The 20,644-nt window shown below is 36.4% G+C and overlaps 1 protein-coding gene and 1 long non-coding RNA gene across 3 annotated transcripts in view; one reads left to right on the forward strand and one right to left on the reverse strand.

Moving 5' to 3' along the window:
• LOC134651940 (netrin-B-like) overlaps positions 1 to 17,555 on the reverse strand; it is a 273,691-nt gene extending 256,136 nt beyond the window's left edge. Inside the window, exon 1 of one of the 2 annotated variants that reach the window (XM_063507068.1) lies at positions 16,403 to 17,555. In XM_063507068.1, coding sequence (XP_063363138.1) covers positions 16,403 to 17,402 — 1,000 coding nt within the window. In that variant the 5' untranslated portion in view covers positions 17,403 to 17,555. The remainder of the gene's footprint in view (positions 1 to 16,402) is intronic. The other variant, XM_063507067.1, reaches the window with a different exon arrangement.
• LOC134652055 (uncharacterized) overlaps positions 5,288 to 20,644 on the forward strand; it is a 65,538-nt gene continuing 50,181 nt past the window's right edge. The window contains exon 1 of the long non-coding RNA XR_010097157.1: positions 5,288 to 5,370. This is a non-coding gene — a long non-coding RNA (uncharacterized LOC134652055). The remainder of the gene's footprint in view (positions 5,371 to 20,644) is intronic.

A 20,644-nucleotide genomic window follows, 5' to 3' on the forward strand; every position in this document is an offset into this window, starting at 1 on the left:
AGTCTGTCAAGTAAGGGTTAACAAATCTATTGACACGTCATCTATCTATGGCGTAGCTGGTGGTAATGTAAATAAATACAAATTTATCCTAAACGAGCTATTAAATACTTTAAACTTTAACTGAGAAGGTTGGTTAGGACTAGGGTTTGCAAGATCCGTAAATTTTTCGGATCCGGATATTTCGGATATTAAAATTTGACGGATCCGGATATCCGGATAATTCGGATAATACGGATCTGTATCAAGAAAGGTGACGAAATTTACAACTTACATATAAGGAACAGCTAGTAAAATGTTCATATTTTAGTTAATTACAATTATTAATAATTGTTATTATTATCTCAAAACGATATAAATATGTATAATAAGATATTCAGTGTAGTCTTAATTAGGTATTCCTATTAATAATATTATGCATTTTTTTTAGGAGGCCGTAGTCGATTTGTAACCGAAAACGCCAAAAATGAAGTAATTAAAACAAATTTATTTCTATATATCTGCTCAGAAGAATTAATTCTAAAGGTGCCTAAAAACACCGCTTTAACTTCGGCGTTTTTTCTTAAATTTGCCATTATAAGCTCACAAAATAGAAAATGGAGAAAAAGTTACATTTATGTACTTTTATTATTTTATACCGGTGTGGTGTGATATAATTTATACTATTAAAAAACGTACTTCCTTTACCTTGGTAAAATAGCTATACCTTCAGTCGTTCGACTGAGAAAAATGGCTTAGAAAAAGTATCTAACTCATTTATTCAGTCCCCATTACAACAATCTTCCATTATAGGTATATATAAATCCAGTTAATTACTGCAAAATAATGTAAAATTACTACAAAAGTTTCGGGATTAAGAAATTTGGGCTACAGCTTCTTAATAACGAGAAAAAAATATCAATATTAGTTACTCAGCAGCACATCAAGCACATGTTATTTATGTTAACAGAAGACTGGGAACCGACACGATAACACAAAAAAGTCACTGATAACAACGCGCACAAGCACTAATGATGTTCCAGGTAGACGACCCAAAGGCGACTGAGCGAAAACCTGATAACAATTACTTTAAAACATACAAATATTTACCCTTATTCCAGTCAGGAGGCATGCAGGTAGCTCGTTTTAATACTGTGACTGTTACTACTGTTTAGTTTAAGCAATATTTGTATTTATTTTATGACGTTATAGCGTACCAATAACGCGACCAATGCAATATTTAACGGATCCGTGAGATCCGAAATATCCGGATCCTATGAGACGTTGGATCCGGATCTTAGATTTGACGGATATCCGGATATTTCGGATATCCGGATATCCGGATCTCAAACCCTAGTTAGGACTTATTACGATGGAATATGGTTTGGTTTTGCGCGGCAAATTTTTATGAAGCTCATCAAAAATTACATGCGATTTGCTTTGCATTGCGGCATTTCATGAATATTATTCGTTCCATTGACATCATTGATATTGATATGTTATGATATTGACAATCATATTGTCAATTTAATCATAAATTAAATTGGCAATTGGATTGTCAATCTTGACTAGTATCCACACGTACAAAACTGTATAGTGAGGCGAGCTAATGTCCTTCAATAAATTTTTTGCATCTGCACCATTTTTGCATATCACTTTCTGAACATGTCACAAAATCGCCAATGTCACAAACTTAAAAAAAAAAACGAATACAGCCCTTGGCGGCACACACCGTTCCAATTTTAAATTTCGATTGCCTTAACCGTTTTCCGTCCCGCCACAATAGCTCCCAGACTTGAATAGTTGCCAACTGGCCTATCTCTGACAACTCTCCAAAACCCGTAACACACTTACAAACCCACTCTAAACATGAACTTTACTTCCTTGACACTAAGTTCTATTTACAATTAAGTCATTGTTACTAGATACGAGGTTGTGATAGTAGTGTCGATATCTGAATGACGTATAAACATTGGTACGGTGGTTATCTGGAGACGTTTTTTTTCCTGTTAAAATTAGTGGAAAGTATTTTTAGTCTGAGAGACCCGTTTTCGTTGTTTTGGTTTAGATTACGTGTAAAAATGCAATGTTTACGGATTCGTAGTAAATTTATGAATGTCGAAATATTGGTGTCAGTTACTTTGATAGATATGTATGTAAAACAGGAAACTTGCTAAAGAAATCTTATAAAGGGTTTTTAATCTTATTAGGTATGCCCTGATAGCAAGTGGTTACCGTAGCTTATGGATGCCTACTTACTCTAAAACCTCATACATGTTGGTTTTGTTAAGATTTATTATGATAATGCTAATATACAGTTAAGTAGGTATATCTTGCTAATATTTTTGTATCATCTATATAGTTCAACTCACTCTTGACTAAATAAAATACTACTAGTAGACTTAACTTAATTAATACAATTAAATTAAAATTATCCGTTTTCTATATCAATCTAAAACACGCCAATAAATTATGGTAAAGGCGTAAATTAAACCCTCAAATCCCTAATTTCTGTTTACACAACGCTTTTAATTCAGTCCGGCCCACGGAAGCCATATTTCACTCTTTTATTTACCCAATAACTGTCACTCCTTTGGATCGAATAACTTTCCTATCACAACTGCCATTACAAAATGAACTTTCAATATTATAGCATAAAGTTTAAATCTGATGCTAAGTAAAACTAAGATATGAGGCTTTTAAAGTTAGCGTTCGATTTGTCCTTGCTGCCAGTCACAGATTGACAAAATACTTTGCCGTTAATGAAAAAACCTTTGACCTTTGTTAGTACTGGGTTAAGTGTGAATTTTGATTATCTTTGCTTGGTTTAAGCGATACTGTTAAAGTTGTGGGGTTTCTTATTGTCAGTGGAGAAGTGGTACAAATTGACATATGTCAAAATTGTCGCCGCCCACTTACAGGTAGTGGTAAAAATAAATATTTGGCTACAAACTTTATGAGTTTTACGATTTTTATAATATTAAGTAGTTTTACTTTTTTGACTTAAAAATTACGAAACAATTCTAGCACTGCAGATGAAAAGTTACAATTTGGATGCATAAACAATTTGTAAGTACTAGGTATTTAAAATCAGCAAAAATAGACAGACAGACGGACATGGCGAAACTAATAAGGGATAGGTACTTGAATTTGAAACCATAAAACGATGAATTTTATAGGTACCTAAATAATACTTTATTTACTTAATAGTCAATTTCAAAGACAACTAAACAAAAATATAACATCTCATACAGTACAATCGAAAAAGCTATATTTAGGTCATTGGATGAGACAAAATAAAATACATACATGCACATATGATTCTTCGGAAAAATTAACAAACAAATTAACAATTTAAGATCTAGATGGGTATTTTTAAACGATTTTAATTAAAATCGACACAAGTTCAAAAACAAAACAAACCGCCTTGTAATTTACCTGACATTCTTAGGGATTAATAATGGAAACATCTGAGAATCGCAAAGTTCCGCAAACTCTAAACTTTGACATGTTTCTTGTGAGTTGTGAATAACTTTGCTACCTAACTCAGTAAAATGTTAATCGTATAAGAAATAAACTTTTGACTCGTACAATTAGCAAATTTTCGATCTAAGTACCCTTACCATTTTACGCGGCCTTCGTGGTACAATCGGAGGTTACATACTCGTAGATAACTAAACTATAACTAAGCAAAATCTAAAAATAAATAATACTAATCTTAAAGTAAAATAGGTACTAAAAATATCCCCCTGCGGCATGGTGTCGTAGATGCTGGCAGCATTACCTCGCTGTACCGCTAGACTAATTCTTTGAGCGAGGAATCGTACCTCGACGTAATATTTGACGTATCTTAAAGTTCGAATCGGACCGACTAGTATTAGGTCGCACCTGCCAGTTCGCGTGGCCGTATTTTAGCACTGTTAGTGTATTCCAATCATGCTGAAGTGAGTCGGGACACTCAGACGGACCATGATCTCGAACCAAAATTGGCGATTCTCGATCTAGTGCGAAAAATCTGAATTATTCTGAATCGAGATTGGGTGTTTCGAGATCTCGACCGTCAGACTTCCGACTCTTCCGAGATCGAGATTGGACAAAGTAATTAAAAACTGGTTTAAAAATCTTTAAGAATTCAGTATTTGTACTAGTAAAGAGGCCAAGTTGAATAAGAGCAATTTTCGTAGGACTGAAAATGGCCCTTGAAAATGGTCTACTGCTTATCAAAATGCATGTTGTCACCTTTTAAAGTGGTGGAATGAGTTTTTATGACGTCATAAAATCGGCAGTACAAAGTTTCAAACTTTTTTCTTTTAAACATACCATGTGGATTTGGTACCAAATGAAAGGGCTTGTTGAGTAGATTACAAATATATAACATAGTCTTTTACTACTTGGTCTAACATATAATTAGAAAACGATCAAAAATTTCACATTCCAGAGTTGACTTTGAACTTCTTTTCAATTTCTTCCTACAACACTAATCGTGACCTACACCAAAATTGCAAAAATCGAGATTTCCTGCCGACGAGATTATATCTCGAAAATTCGCTCGAGATCTCGCGCGAGATCGTGATTGCAGTCTCTAACTGGTTTCCAAAGAGTTCGACTCACCTGCGCTTGGGAACACTGTGAGGCAACAGACAATGCTTTTTATCTCCGATCTCTGTTTATTTGCGCGCGCCGCAATAAAGATCTCGAGTGTCGCGAGGATATTGTCGCTGTTGCGATATCTCTCGATTTACTCTTTGATCCTTACAAAACAACTAAAATAGAAGTAGAAACAGTACATAATATAAAAAAAAAGCGGCCAAGTGCGAGTCGGACTCGCCCATGAAGGGTTCCGTATTTAGGCGATTTATGACGTATTAAAAAAAAACTACTTGCTAGATCTCGTTCAAACCAATTTTCGGTGGAAGTTTACATGGTAACGTACATCATATATTTTTTTTAGTTTTATCATTCTCTTATTTTAGAAGTTAGGGGGGGGGGGGGGACACACATTTTACCACTTTGGAAGTGTCTCTCGCGCAAACTATTCAGTTTAGAAAAAAATGATATTAGGAACCTCAATATCATTTTTGAAGACCTATCCATAGATACCCCACACGTATTTGATGAAAAAAAAAATTTTGAGTTTCAGTTCGAAGTATGGGGAACCCCAAAAATTAATTGTTTTTTTTCTATTTTTGTGTGAAAATCTTAATGCGGTTCACAGAATACATCTACTTACCAAGTTTCAACAGTATAGTTCTTATAGTTTCGGAGAAAAGTGGCTGTGACATACGGACGGACAGACAGACGGACAGACAGACGGACAGACAGACAGACATGACGAATCTATAAGGGTTCCGTTTTTTGCCATTTGGCTACGGAACCCTAAAAACCGAGGTTTCCGTACTTTTTAGTATTTGTTGTTATAGCCGCAACAGAAATATATCATCTGAAAATTTCAACTGTTTATGAGATACAGCCTGGTGACAGACAGACGGACAGTGGAGTCTTGTAATACCGTTTTTACCCTTTGTGTACGGAACCCTAAAAAGGAATTTAGGCAGAAAGGGTATAATATAATGATTAATGGATATGATCATCGCAAATTTATATCTGCGTAGAATTAGAATTTCCATAATATATAGGTACATTTTTCATAGAAAATCCATGTAACTCTAATTCTTTTATGACACTTCAAAAACATGTTTTAGTTATGAATTTATTCCACTAGTTAACACGGAAAAAACGTATGATCATCGGAACGAGATTATCTAGTTTTATTACCCAGATTCAGTGTTAAAAACGTTTCTTCCATGTTTATGGTGATTTATTTTATAACCAGCGTAGGAGATTAATAATACTATGATATTAGTTTTGAACAAATGTGTTACACTTTTTTATGGATTGTGATTTAAATACTTAGTCTGTTATAATTCGTTTACTTTATCCCAAAGAAAGGGTTCGATCTCGGAATGAGAGGTAATAGTTACAACTTGTAACTTACAAGGTGTCCAGCAGCATATTTCCAATTACAAATGATTAAAAAGAAAAACAATATAAACCAGAACTATTTATTTTTCTGAAAAAACCGGCCAAGTGCGACTCGCGTTCCAAGGGTTCCGTACATTAAGTCCGACTCACGCTTGACTGGACATTTCTAATAGGTTTCCTGTTATCTATAGGTAAAGAACTATTTTGTGTATTTTTTTTTTCAAAATTTTAGATCCAGTAGTTTCGGAGATAAAGGGGGGGAATGGTCGGACAGACAGACGCACGAGTGATCCTATAAGGGTTCCGTTTTTTCCATTTGAGGTGCGGAACCCTAGAATAAGTATCACCTTTGCTGCGTACGCACGTGCTCCTTTTTTAGGGTTCCGTAGCCAAATGGCAAAAAACGGAACCCTTATGGATTCATCATGTCTGTCTGTCTGTCTGTCTGTCCGTCCGTCCGTATATCACAGCCACTTTTTTCCGAAACTATAAGAACTATACTGTTGAAACTTGGTAAGTAGATGTATTCTGTGAACCGCATTAAGATTATCACACAAAAATAGAAAAAAAAACAACAAATTTTGGGGGTTCCCCATACTTAGAACTGAAACTCAAAAAATTTTTTTCATCAAACCCATACGTGTCTATCTATGGATAGGTCTTCAAAAATGATACTGAGGTTTCTAATATGATTTTTATTCTAAACTGAATAGTTTGCGCGGGAGACACTTCCAAAGTGGTAAAATGTGTGTCCCCTGCCCTATAACTTCTAAAATAAGAGAATGATAAAACTAAAAAAAATTTATGATGTACATTACCATGCAAACTTCTACCGAAAATTGGTTTGAACGAGATCTAGTAAGTAGTTTTTTTTTAATACGTCATAAATTCCCTAAATACGGAACCCTTCATGGGCGAGTCCGACTCGCACTTGGCCACTTTTCTCAAGTTATTTGAGATTCGTTTTCGTGAATATCAAGCAAGGTGTTTTTAATAAATACTGTAAAATAGAAAGAATTTATTTCAGGTATTTTATACAAGAGACACGTCATTACAGTTTTAAATAGTTAGAGGACGGATTAAATCGTAAAATGGTAGAAATAATTTGTTTTTTGTGTGAACGAGAGAGGACAGTTTTGGAGGGTTATACAAAAAGGGATGAGAGGTATTTATGACTTAACGTATTTTAAAAAGTTGTTTTGTTGGACTAAACTCTCCAGTCCAATTTGTTGTACGATTTTGTAACCTTTTGTTGTTTATCTTTTTATTTTATTGTTTTATTTGAACGAAAGTAAATTATTAGTTTTAAAATAGTGTTGTGATTCAATATTATAGGGTTTTATTTTTATTTTCAATATAATAGTTACTAGCGACCCGCCCCAGTTTCGCACGGGTTAACAAATTATACATAAACCTTCCTCTTGAATCACTCTATCTAATAAAAACCGCATCAAAATCCGTTGCGTAGTTTTAAAAATCTAAGCATACATAGCGACAGACAGCGGGAAGCGACTTTGTTTTATACTATGTATGTAGGTAGTGATTAACGTAAGCCTCGAGAATCGAGTTTTACGAACGCATCACCACTTTTACCTATTCCTTTGTAATAATAACATCTGTATGTCGAGAAAGTAGACAAAATGTCGATGTCTTCTGTATGTGCCCGCAATTTCCGAAATACGAATTAATTTCCGCCAGCGGAGACGGAGTTTCTTACGGAACTTTATTGTGACAAATATTTTTATTACTTCTTTAGAAATGGGGATTACTGACGTTGAGAAATATTTCTTGGAAAAGCTGGAAGCGGTTTTCTTTTTCTATAACATTTTCTATGTATTATGCATGGATGAAAAGTTTTATGTGTATTTGAAATAGTGTGTTGTGTGCTAGGAAACATGAAGGTAACATTTAGATGTCAACTGGAGCTTCATTCATTACTGTTGCGACATTACTGCTGCGGCGTTGGTCCCGCCGTTAAAAAAAACGTAAATTTTGAAACTTTCAGTTAACCAGTTAAAGCCTGGAGCTACCATGGATAGGGACCAGTAAAACTTGACACTGGGTTAACACTTTAACCGCTTAACCCCGGGTTAGTGGGATAGCGCAAGTGGCCCTTAGTGAACCCGCTAGCGCCTATAATAAATAAAAAAGCGGCCAAGTGCGAGTCGGACTCGCCCATGAAGGGTTCCGTATTTAGGGGATTTATGACGTATTAAAAAAAAACTACTTATTAGATCTCGTTCAAACCAATTTTCGGTGGAAGTTTGCAAGGTAATGTACATCATAATATTTTTTTTAGTAGTGTTTATCATTGTCTTATCTTAGAAGTTACAGGGGGGGGGACACATTTTACCACTTTGGAAGTGTCTCTCGCGCAAACTATTCAGTTTAGAAAAAAATGATATTATAGTAACCTCAATATCATTTTTGAAGACCTATCCATAGATATCCCACACGTATGGGTTTGATGAAAAAAAATTTTTTGAGTTTCAGTTTTAAGTATGGGGAATCCTCAAAATGTATTGTTTTTTTTTCTATTTTTGTGTAAAAATCTTAATGCGGTTCACAGAATACATCTACTTATAATTCTTATAGTTTCGGAAAAAAAGTGGCTGTGACATACGGACGGACAGACGGACATCAGACAGACAGACAGACAGACAGATATGACGAATCTATAAGGGTTTCGTTTTTTGCCATTTGGCTACGGAACCCTAAAAAGTGCGACTCAATTACCTAAGGATAATTAACACCAAAGTGCAAAGTGCCGTTAGCTTCGTCTCCAGACAAAAGTACTCAATATTGATTACACATGAGGATACATTTAACTGGCCAATAAAGTAGTTATCGTGTTATTGAAATTTAACTGGCAATAAAATTATCTGAGGCCGTAAAACTCAGTTATTACGAGCCTCGTAAATCAATCGGAACGAATTTTGGGCGCCACACCCTCCAATAATTGAATGTATTAAGATAAGAATAATTTAGTTACATTTTAATGAGACTAACTACTAGAAATAGGTGTCAGAGTGTCAGGGTGCGGTATGCATCGCTACATAGTATAAAACAAAGTCGCTTCCCACTGTCTGTTGTGTATGTCTGTTTGTGTATGCTTAGATTTTTAAAACTATAGGTACGCAACGGATTTTGCTGGGGTATTTTTTAAATAGATTGATTCAAGAGGAAGGTTTATGTATAATTTGTCAACCCGTGTGAAGCCGGGGCGAGTCGCTAGTAGAACTATAAGACGAAAGTGGACGAGCACGGGAAATCACCTTTCCATACAAATCCCCATATTATTTGAGGAGTCTTTTCAAAAGGGCTTAAATATTTCTCTATGAAAACCATACAAACCTGAAACCTAGGTTTTCACCAAAGACATATTACATAAATTGAGCGTTGTCCAGCATATAAAATGATATTCCGTAAACAAATTTCGAAAAACTGATTGGTGCGAAGTTGCGAACCAGGATTAATTTGAACTCGCGACCGAACTGAGAGTTAGACGTCAAATCCACTCGGCCACCATCGGTTCACAGTTATGCCCCTTCGTTTAATTTTTTATTTAGATTTTTGGATAGTTAAAAAATTGTATGGACTTATATCGACCGGGATATGAACCGCGATTACCTTTTGTCTCAAGTCTAGAAACTAACCGTGAATCATTCATAACTGAAATTTTATGGAATTTGTTTTTCGCTCCTAACCTCTCTTATCTATCTTCTTCCCTAAGGCACTTTCGAGCAAGCGAATATACGACTGGGGCGCCTACGCACCTATGATTTACGACTCCCCATCCTATTTAACATAAAAGTATCAATTCGTTTTAAACGAGAGTCAAGGATGTATTTTACTACTTAAGTGCTATTACGCAATTCAAATATTAAATGCAAATTTGTGTGCATCGAAGTTATGCGTAGTCGTTATAACGCATATGGTTAGGTCAAACGACATGGTAGGTGTGTCCTTTGCACTTTCAGATACCTACCAAAGTTAAAGCCTGACCAGTAATATATGATCTCGCGCCATGTTGCGGAATTTCACTGGAACTAATTTTTTCATACTATACTAAACTGTCACCCTATACACGAGAATAACAGCGCCCTCTTGACAATGATCATATATTAATGGTCAGGCTTTAACATTAAGCGTGCCATGTTTACTATGTTTGTATGCCACTGATGTGGTATATATCTATAAAAACTGGCCAAGTACGAGTCGGACGCGTACGAAGAGTTCCGTACCATTACGCAAAAACGGCAAAAAAATCACGTTTATGGTATGGAAGCCCCACATACATATTTATTTTATTTTATTTTTAGCAGTTGTTGTTATAGCGGCAACAAAAATATATAATTTGTGAAAATTTCAACTATCTAGCTATCACGGTTCATGATTTACAGCCTGGTGACAGATAGACGGACAGCGGAGTCTTAATTTTTACCCTATGGGAACCCTAAAAAGAAAATGGGAGCCTAATTTGGTAGTGACCCTACCATAGCCTATTGGAATATTTGACCAATTTGGACATTTTTTTAAATATCGCAATAAACTTCAACAAGCGAATTAACAAAAAGTCAACAAACGAATTAAACTAGTAAGTAATATTACATCAGTCAAATCTTACAATAAAAAAACAGTGGGTGATGTAGTTCTATATTTTTTGTATGTTGTTTCGAGTCCTTGGAGGAATGTGAAACTATGTTTTGCAAGCAAAAAAAAGTTGTGCTCGCTGCGTAATTTGCGAAAAACTGAAAAAGATTCGGACTTTTTTCAGTTTTTTCAGTTTTATTATAAAACTATGGGTTTTTGGTCAAAACTTGCTATATAATGTTAAAATTACATTAAATTTGAAACAACTTAAGCACATTTACAGCGCCGTATGTGAAATAGTTCTCGAGATATGGAACTTTAAAAAAAGGGATTTTTTTTCTTTAAAATGAAATTTTTAGTTTTTCCTATATTTCAGGACAAATATCGGCACAACCGCCCATGCTTTTAAAAATGGTTGATCTCTAAGTGTAAGGCCTGAGTGGACGCTCGAAGCGGATCGTTCGGCGAGGCGTGCAGCGTGGCGTCGAGCTCCCAAGTGCATGCTGCTCAAATTACTTGTGAGCCCGACGCCACGCTGTACGCCCCGCCGAACGCTCCGCTCCGAGTGTCCACTCAGGCCTTACACTAACATCGCTCTGCTGCTATTGGGGAAGGCCGGTCAAAGCTAATCGTAGATGACACTCTAGACGAAGGTACTGCCTTTTGTACGGATTTTGACAATGCTTTAAACAATATATTAGTTTTCCCAGAGATAAGACCTAGATTGATTTTTCGCCCCCCAAAACCTCCATATAGCAAATTCATCGAAATCGTTAGAGCCGTTTCAGAGATCTCCAAAATATATATATAAATAAATAAATTATATAAGAATTGCTCGTTTAAAGGTAATTGTAATTTTTCCTCAGAAATATATATTTTAAGAATGTTCTATAGAGTCTGTGCGGAAATGTATTGGATCCCATAAATTTCACGACTCTTCTCTTTCCGCACAGACTCGATCTATAAGCAATATATGTAAGCAATAATAACGAGATAGGAACATAATAACGGTATACTTACATCATACCGTTTCATTAACTTTATACACCAAGCACTAGTTATCAAACCGCGTTTACTGCAGCCGTCATAAAGTCAGCCGCCGTTTTACTGGCAGTATATAACATATTTACAACCCGGTATAAAATTAAACGATAATTTCGAAGTCGTTGTAAGTCTTGCGATAAACCTACCCTTAGATACTCCTTAAACTTATTTACCTATATATTTACGGGCCACTCTGAATAATTATATAACTTTAATATTCCTTGAAATATGAATATATATGAAACCCAAAACAGTCGGTATTTTTAAACTTTTAGTTACTCTTATAAAATAGATTGCTCACAATCGCAGTCATATTTCAATATGTACCCTACAATACATACTTACAAACATTTTTATAGACGGGGTCCCAGGCGATGCGCCATAGATGCCGAAAGGGCCATCATCATGAGCTTTTCTAGTTCTACTTATGAATCTTATTATCGTCAGGTGACAAGCAAAACTCACTAATTACCACCATAAGTTCATAGCCAGGTCATAACCAATTGTGAAATATTTAATAACATTTTATAACTTACCTATATTGGACCGCGTAATGCAATAGTCAGCTATAAATCAAGTTGTGTGCCAAACGTGTAAAAAAGCTTATCCCGCATGCCTATTTCGGGCCCAGTATAATCAGATAACTCGAGGAATGTGTAGAAAGGTGGATTGGCTTCATTTTCATTCCGAACGCCTACGCGTTGGTATAGCTGGGATGGACACACGGTTCCTGATTTATTTAAGTGTGTGAAAAAACCGGCTAAAGTAAATATTATATTAATGTTCAAAGCATTATACTTCGTATGATATACCTACATCATTAAGTTTTAAGTATAATTAAAATATAAAGCACATCATAAGTTGGCATAAATAGAATTTCCCTATTTTTTTTGCATCATACAAAAGCGTTCTACTTGATTTGCGATCTATAATATTGTTTAATTAATGTTGATACGACTATTTTGTTTTTGAAAAATCATTTTAATTAGTTGGTATATAATGTAACGTAGGTAGGTATACCAAGATACATCTATTTGAAAATCACCATTGTTTGGTTTTTAATGGGCTAAGACTTGTTTATTTACATTGTACCTAAAAATATTTCAGGTTATCTAAATTTATTTAGTAGTAGACTACTATTGAATTAATCTCAAATATGCTGAAAGTTCCTTAGTGTTTTGTCTAATATTTATAACAAAGCTTATTTCAATGCCCACACAAAAACGGCACAAATTCTAAAACTATTCACGAAGTTATTGCAAAACATATGTAAACCTGTACGTTGAACATATGTAAATTGTTCAAGTACCAAATCGAGTACCCGTATGTTTATTGTCATGCTTTGGAGTGTATGATTCGATATTGATAATTATATCATAGTATATGTCTACACATCTGTATCATAATATAACTCATTTATTGTATAATAAGTGTTATAAAATGAATATAAAACTAAAATTAAATACAATTAAGATAACTAAAGCTAAAATTATGTATCATAATTGTATGTTAGAATTTGTTATATGTACAAAGAAATAAGAGCGGATTGAAGTTTTACGTACAAAACTTCTACTCGCCCTATTTTTTTTGCGTGACAATTTGTAGCAACGAAGTATCAGACATAGATATATGTTACTTAAATGCTAAACAAATTTCGTGTAATTTAAGCATGTCGTTAAAATTAGAGCCGGGTTCGTATGAGGTATAAGTCTTAAACAGACAAAATATTTCACAAAAAATTTTGGGCAGCTACCTCATTGATTAGTCTAAACTCAGTAGAATTGGAAAGAATTCCTTTACCTTCCTTATGAATCATTGTTATGTTAATACAATAGCAAATACAACGTATATTATTTCATGCGAGTAAAATATCATATCCTTGCGTACACAACCCGCGCGTATAAATATTTGTGCAAGATGATATCTCAGTCAACAATATAGAACGTTGTGCGTTCGTTTGTTAAAGAAAGAGAGGGATAATGTTCTCTGATGTTCATTTGGTGAATGTTTCTGACGATTTATTAACCGAGCAAAGCGAAGGTCTCCATTTCAGCTTGGACATACAAATTTTAGTTTCGTTTGCCACCGATGTAGTATGTATTTAAAAGCTTTTCTCAATGTTCTTATAGCTGACTGTACGTGTCATGAGAGACCTACGAGTACTGCTCAAAACTACACCAAGACAATTCTAAGGAGTTTTTTTTATCCAATTCTGTTCTCATTTCTGTCAAACTATATTTGTATCGTATTGGAGAGGACAATCTTACACAGATCGACCTAACCCCAAACTAAGCAAAGCTGGTACTAGTGGTACTAGGCGACAATATACATATTTATATAGATGAATACAATCATACTTAGATCAAGAACAAATATCATATTGGAATTTGACATTTCCGAATCCATCTTCAAATTGCCCAATAAATCTCTTGACACATTCTATTGCTCAATTTAGAATGTCTACTTTGTATGTCCTGAAAGGGTAAAGGCCTAGCAATTATTAGAATAGCAGGCTCAAAGGCAGGAATTTAGAGTATTTAGGTAGCAATTATGCTGCACAAAGCGGCCAGTACTGTGCGTGAAACATTAATTGCTTTCTCGTGTTCACCTGGGTAGTTAGTAGGTGAACACGAGAGGTGGTAGGATTTTTAACTTTACTATGGAGCAAGTTGGGATGATTGGGTTACTACAAATATCGCGTAGTTGCTACTGGTAATGACAATAAAATATCAGGTTTCCTAGTTGTTGCCAATAGGGCATGTATCAGGCATCTGACAATACTCAACAGCAATATTAACATTCGATATTGGTCCTCAATTTCCCGAATCAATACCGGTATTGATAATACCAATTTGTTTTCCCTTTTATGAAATATATTTAGATTTTTGCAATTTGCGTTTCATAAAACACACATATTATTGTTTTAAATAGTTTCGTTGATAAAGAAAAATGGTTTAAGGTCGAAATATTCACAACAGTCGCAATTTTACTTGTAATGTTTTGCCTAGGTACTTTTATATCTTGTCATTATCAACGCGATAAACGAACATGTAGATGTAACATTAATCGGCGTCTAATTCATTAAAATCGCGCTGCTATAGACGGTATCATGCCAGATTAAAACGCAATTTGCCATAAGTAGGCAGGAGGTCAGTTAACTGAAACCTGTAAATAGCTAGTCAGAGGCACTTACTCGGTGATAAGAAGGCTCATTAATTTGCTTGGATGCAAGCTTTCTACCCTCTTTTGTCTTATTCTTACTTTACGATAATTTATCTTTTTGACGAAGCCTGCGCTGTGGATCTGAAGGTATATATAATATATATTATACCTATGCTGTTATTACCTATTATGTTGTTTAATAAATTATTTATCTTGTAATCTCGGTAAGTTAGGGTCATTGCGCTAGTTTCCGTCCACTTGACGGATTAGCAAATGAAATGTTTAATTTTTAATTTTCTGCTTGCGAAATATCATTTTTATGTATATATATATTTTTATGCATATCTCAACGATTGGCCGGAGATTGCTCAAGACCGAGACGAGTGGAGATCGAGGGGGGAGGCCTTTGCCCAGCAGTGGGACACTGTATAGGCTTATAATTAATTAATATATATATATTGTTTAGACATCAAGGATTGCAACAAATCCAAATTTGTGCAGCAATATAGGTTTTTACTAAAATTTCGTCATGTGGACGAAAACTAGAGCTGGACGAAAACTAGCACAATGGGCCATTGAGTCGTAAGAGTTACACGAACCTAGCCGCTGTCACACAATCGAACAAGATAAACTAAGTGTAATACCTGAAATAGACAAAAAGCAAATAAAGCAACTAGCAAATGTAGTTACCATACCGATAAATCCCAAAAATGCACTTTTTAGGTTGCCTACAATATTTCAAACTCAATTTTGAAACCTTCTTCATCAATTTCTCCGTTATTATAATAAAATGGGTCACCCTAATGTATTCATCGACTATCTTTTAATTTGCATCCAGACAAATTGACGGAAGAATTTATTGTTGCGATAAAGTACTACGTTGACTGGACTATAACTTTACGGCGTAACATAAAATTGTATAACTAATTATGTTTAATGTGTATTTTCTTTGTTACTTAAGCAGTGTACCTACTTTTAGATATGAACACTATGTATGTAAGTACGAGTACCGACCGATAATCGTAATGATGTTAATTATAATTTTACGACTAAGTAATCTTAAGGAAATATTTCCGTGGGTCTAAACAGAAACGTGCATCGAATCCATTGAACTTGGATATAAAATACGTAGTTTTGCAAACAGAAACCCCACGCCAAAAAAAATTGAAAATTGAACCTTAGTGTTAAAACAGGAAGTAAAATTTTTTAATGGCGATCTAATGTGCGTTGGTTACCGTTTGCATAATGTCGGTACACACTTCCCCGTAACCACAAGAAGCGGCTCCATTCGATTTCTTAAAAACTGTTATTGATTTGATTAAATATATAAACGCGAGTGAAATGCACCGAGAACAAAAACAAATCATCAACAGATTTTAAAATCTGAGTGATGCTCCTTATTGATTGAGAAATCAATTCGAATTGGTTTGGATATTTCTGATGGAAGGCTTGTGATATTTCTGATATTTATGATTTGGATATTTCTGATGGAAGGATATTTCTGATGGAACACGTGTTTAAAACATACTTAATTAATAATTACCTTTGTATTGAACTTGTGGTCCTTGTGGACCATGGTTGTAGTACTGGACTATAGTTGGATTGGGTACCTATCGGTTACAAAATACAAAACAGCGTACGTTACCTTTGCATTCATTGGCGTCCCTCGCCGTCGCTCGCCCCCACGGCCTGTCGAAATGGAACGGCTTGCACCTCTCGCAGTCCCGGCCTGCCGTGTTATGACGACAGTCACACGCCAGCTGCTGCTGACCTTCCTCCCCCTTCATCGGAACACATCGAGAAGCATGCCCGTTGCACTTGCACCGTCCACCAACAGCGAAATCCGACACAGCGTAGTGCTGCGTCCCACCAGCTGCCTGCTTTTTGTAATCCACCTCGTCACCCTCAGTCACCATGTGCAAACGGTTAAACACTACACGCACATCAGTAGCAGTCACCCAGTCTTGTAGCACAGGCGATATGTCGAAGTTCGGAGCGCTGGGACGGCCTTCCAAAGTTGAAAAGGCTAGCCGAGATCCGCTTGCGCTCTCACCGGCCATCCTATGGGAATCTGAGCATCTAGCTTCTTGCTCATTAGCAGATGTCACTGAAGCTTTATTAGGCCTGCCATAAACACGACGGCATTGGCTTGAGTAGAATTGAAACGGTTGCCAGGTCATTCCATAATCCGCGCTCTTGTAGATCGCTACGGAATCCGGTCGTGCAGCTTTCGGGCAGAACTGGAGGCTCACGTATGTCAACTCGTATTTCTTGCCCAGAGATAGGGTTAGAGAGACGTTATCGGGAGGGGATTCGTAGGAGACAGGGGCTAGGGCGGCCGAACGCCAGCAGGTAACGTTAGAAGGGTTGTTTAAGTCAGTTAGATGAGTGGGTGGGTTGCGGCGATCGGAGCGGGTAGCATCGCAGACTCTGCAAGCGTTCTCGGGTTCATCATCTCCTGGAGGGTCGCAGAGGCGCTCGGGGCCTCGGCGGCCGCAGATGGAGGAAGCGGCGACAGGGGCTCCAAAGGCGGCATTAACGAAGTCGGGGATGCATCGGCGCGGGCGGCCGTCCTCGTAGCACGGGTCGGGGGCGGCGAGCGCGAGCGCCGCGGCGGCTAGCACAGCCAGCGCACGGGCGAGCATGGTACGTAGGTTCACGACACTCGCGAAGTTCGCGGGAGCTAGGACGCGGGACGTGCGCGCCGGTTGGGCTCCGCCGGCAGACTGACGCGGGGCGCGGGCGCCCCCGTGCGCATTGGGAGACCGGTGAAAGTTCAATTGTTTTTGTTTACAGCTTTTGACTGTTGGCGATATGGGCGGATAATGCTAGCTTTTGTGCAATTTGCTTCCTGGTGGTGTTGGGTTGATAAATACCTAATAGGATATTTTGTGTCGCTTATCTTATCAGCGTGAGTGGTAGAGCTTTTATGAAATCTTATTGATTAAAGTGATCTTTAGATTTAGTTTGGCTTTTTTATGAAAATAATTATATAGGTAGGTAATCTATTTTGTCTCGGCAACATGTTACTTACAGACTTACAGAGTGATGTGATGCTAATAAAGATGACCTGAATTCTAAACAGGCAAGTTAGTTTAACTTCGAAAGGTGTGCATTTCTGATATTAGCATAAAAAACATACTAATATTGGCCTTAGCATTTTATGTAGGTATAAACAATAACAGCGTCATAAATAAAAATATACTAATAGTAGCTATCTGAAAACATTAGTTTTCAAAATTAATAGATAGTAGAAAAAAGCAGACACGAATAGACCTTATAAACAAACAAAGTATACCTATTTAAACTACCTATATTTATCTATATATTTAAACCACATTACACCCAAATTACACGCATATACATCACAAATAAAAACAAACCACAAAAAAGCTCTACACCCAAGTCCCCTAGTTTGAACGGCGCTCGCCAGACGGTATTATTTGTAAGCATCTAAGCATTGAGAACTCTCCACGCACCCATCGGCGACTGTACCTGCACTAATTCACGACCCCTGAACGTACACACCTATAAAACGTACCTATAGTTCACTACCTCTGCCTGATTGTAGGCGTACTACAGGGGCCAATTCTCGGGTATCGGTATTAGACTAATATTATTTGTACACGAACTGTCAAATCGTATGGGTTGCCATGGGAACACACTAATAATATTAGACTAATATCGTTCGAGAAATGGGTCCCTGGGTCTGTAAATCAGAGATATCAGAATTATCAACGAATTGAATATTTTATTAACTAATCTAAACTGAAGTTCGTTTTGTCATAAGTCATAAGTCATAGCTAAGGAGCGGTATGTGAACTAATGAACTTTCGCAATCTGATTTTTTACACCACAAACATACGGTCTGCCTGCTGGTAAGCGCTTACGTAATCTAAGGACGCCTGCGAATCCAGGGGTGTCACATTCGCCTTGCCGACCCCTTAGACACTTGTACATTATTTTTGTTGAAGACAGATACTTTTGACTTAGGAAACACTTATTATAAACACAATTGCAACAATCGCCACTAGTAGGTACATACATGTACTATATTCCATAAAATAATAGTAAGAAACAGTAAAGACCACACACAATGAAAACTAGACCCATATATGGTCCTTACTCCCACGCTTACCGCGCTAGGGGGCCGATTCTGATTTAACAATCTGTGATGATGTAATTAGCCATCTCAAGCGCACCAATAAGTGCTAGAGCGAGATACGCATCTGACAAAAATCAGACATGACAGTCAAAGTCTGAGTCAGAAGGGATCGAAAGTACCATCTTTCTCATTTTAGAAGTTAAAAAAAAAACAATATTTAAAAATTCCTATAGGTACTTGGTCAAGAAGATCTTGTCAGTAGAAAAAGGCGGCAAATTTAAAAAATGTAGGCGCGAAGGGGTATCATCCCATACAAAATTTTAATTTCGCCCCTTTTTCTACTGACAAGATCTGCTTGACCATCTATATCTACCTATTTAGGTAACTAGATTTTTATAAAATTCAACATGACTGATGTTATCATCCCTATTAGAGTAGAGTAGTATCATTAACTCGCTCGCACTTATTGCTGCGCGTACTTACCATCGCCCACACTATTAACTGACACTTCGTAAACCTTATTACAAAAGGCATAAGGTCCACCGATGTACAGTTAAAAGTATTGCTGTTTGTACAACTCAAGGTCGCATCAAAACAAGTGAACTCCTTATCAAATTTTTGAAAAACAATCGGCTTCGGATTCATTCGGAGTATTCGGTCCATAGTCCATACTCCATAGTAACACCCACTAGATACTTCAATTAAGCGCATAACACTCCTTAACGAAGCGTTGATCGGTAAAATGGCGATGATAGCCTCTTACCTGTAGAAAAAGTTTAAACATGGGATTTGATGTGATTTAAAAGTTACAAATAACGGGTGGTTATAAAGGCAGAATTTAGACACGCTGGCGTGTCAAGCCAAGTTCAAGCAAAGGAACTGGCTAGCCAGCGCCGAGTGTAATATTACACGAACCACTTGGTGCCACTTTTGACCCTTCTATCATTCTTTTTGCGGCGAAGCCCACAGCCAAGCATAATTTTTGTAATAAACTTATTGGCTCTCCTTTTTTACATTTATGTTTTTGGTGGGATCATAACTTCAGAATCTGATACCCATTGATTGTTTATAGCATAGAATAGAATAGAATATAAATTTTTATTTGCCATAATACGTTACAATTTTGTATGTCTTAATCAGTATTCAGTCGACATAAAGCCAACATGCAAATTTTTTTGTAAATTACAATTCTAGTTGGGTACATCAGGTACATGCAATAAAATTTTAATAATCCTAGTAAAACAATGTCAATTCATTATAAATAAAATTCAAAATAGAAATACTTATAAATTGTAATTAAGGTATGCAGGTTTTTTTAAATTTAAATTGTTGTCAGTCATACTAACGCTAACGTTAAGCTACCCGCGCTTCTCATGCTCTGCGGCGGTCGCACGGCCGCATTTTTATCGCTTGTCACTATGCCTGTCACGTTCTAACAAGTATGTAAGTGCGAAAGTGACGGGCATAGTGACAGGCGATAAAAATGGAACCATGCTAGTGCTTGAAAATGGAGACTTTTCGAAACATGTCGCGTGACTCGCGTGTCACTAAAAATATTAACTAATTATTTTTTATCGTAATATAATTATTGCCAAATTTAGAAAATGACGGTAGTGCATTTTCGCGAAAACGACAATGATACAGATGGAATAATAATATAAAACAAAGTCGCTTCCCGCTGTCTATCCCTATGTATCCTTAGATCTTTAAAACTACGCAACGGATTTTGATGCGGTTTTTTAGGGTTCCGTACCCAAAGGGTAAAAACGGGACCCTATTACT

This window comes from Cydia amplana, chromosome 11 (genome assembly GCF_948474715.1).
Source record: "Cydia amplana chromosome 11, ilCydAmpl1.1, whole genome shotgun sequence".
Classification (NCBI taxonomy): domain Eukaryota; kingdom Metazoa; phylum Arthropoda; class Insecta; order Lepidoptera; family Tortricidae; genus Cydia; species Cydia amplana.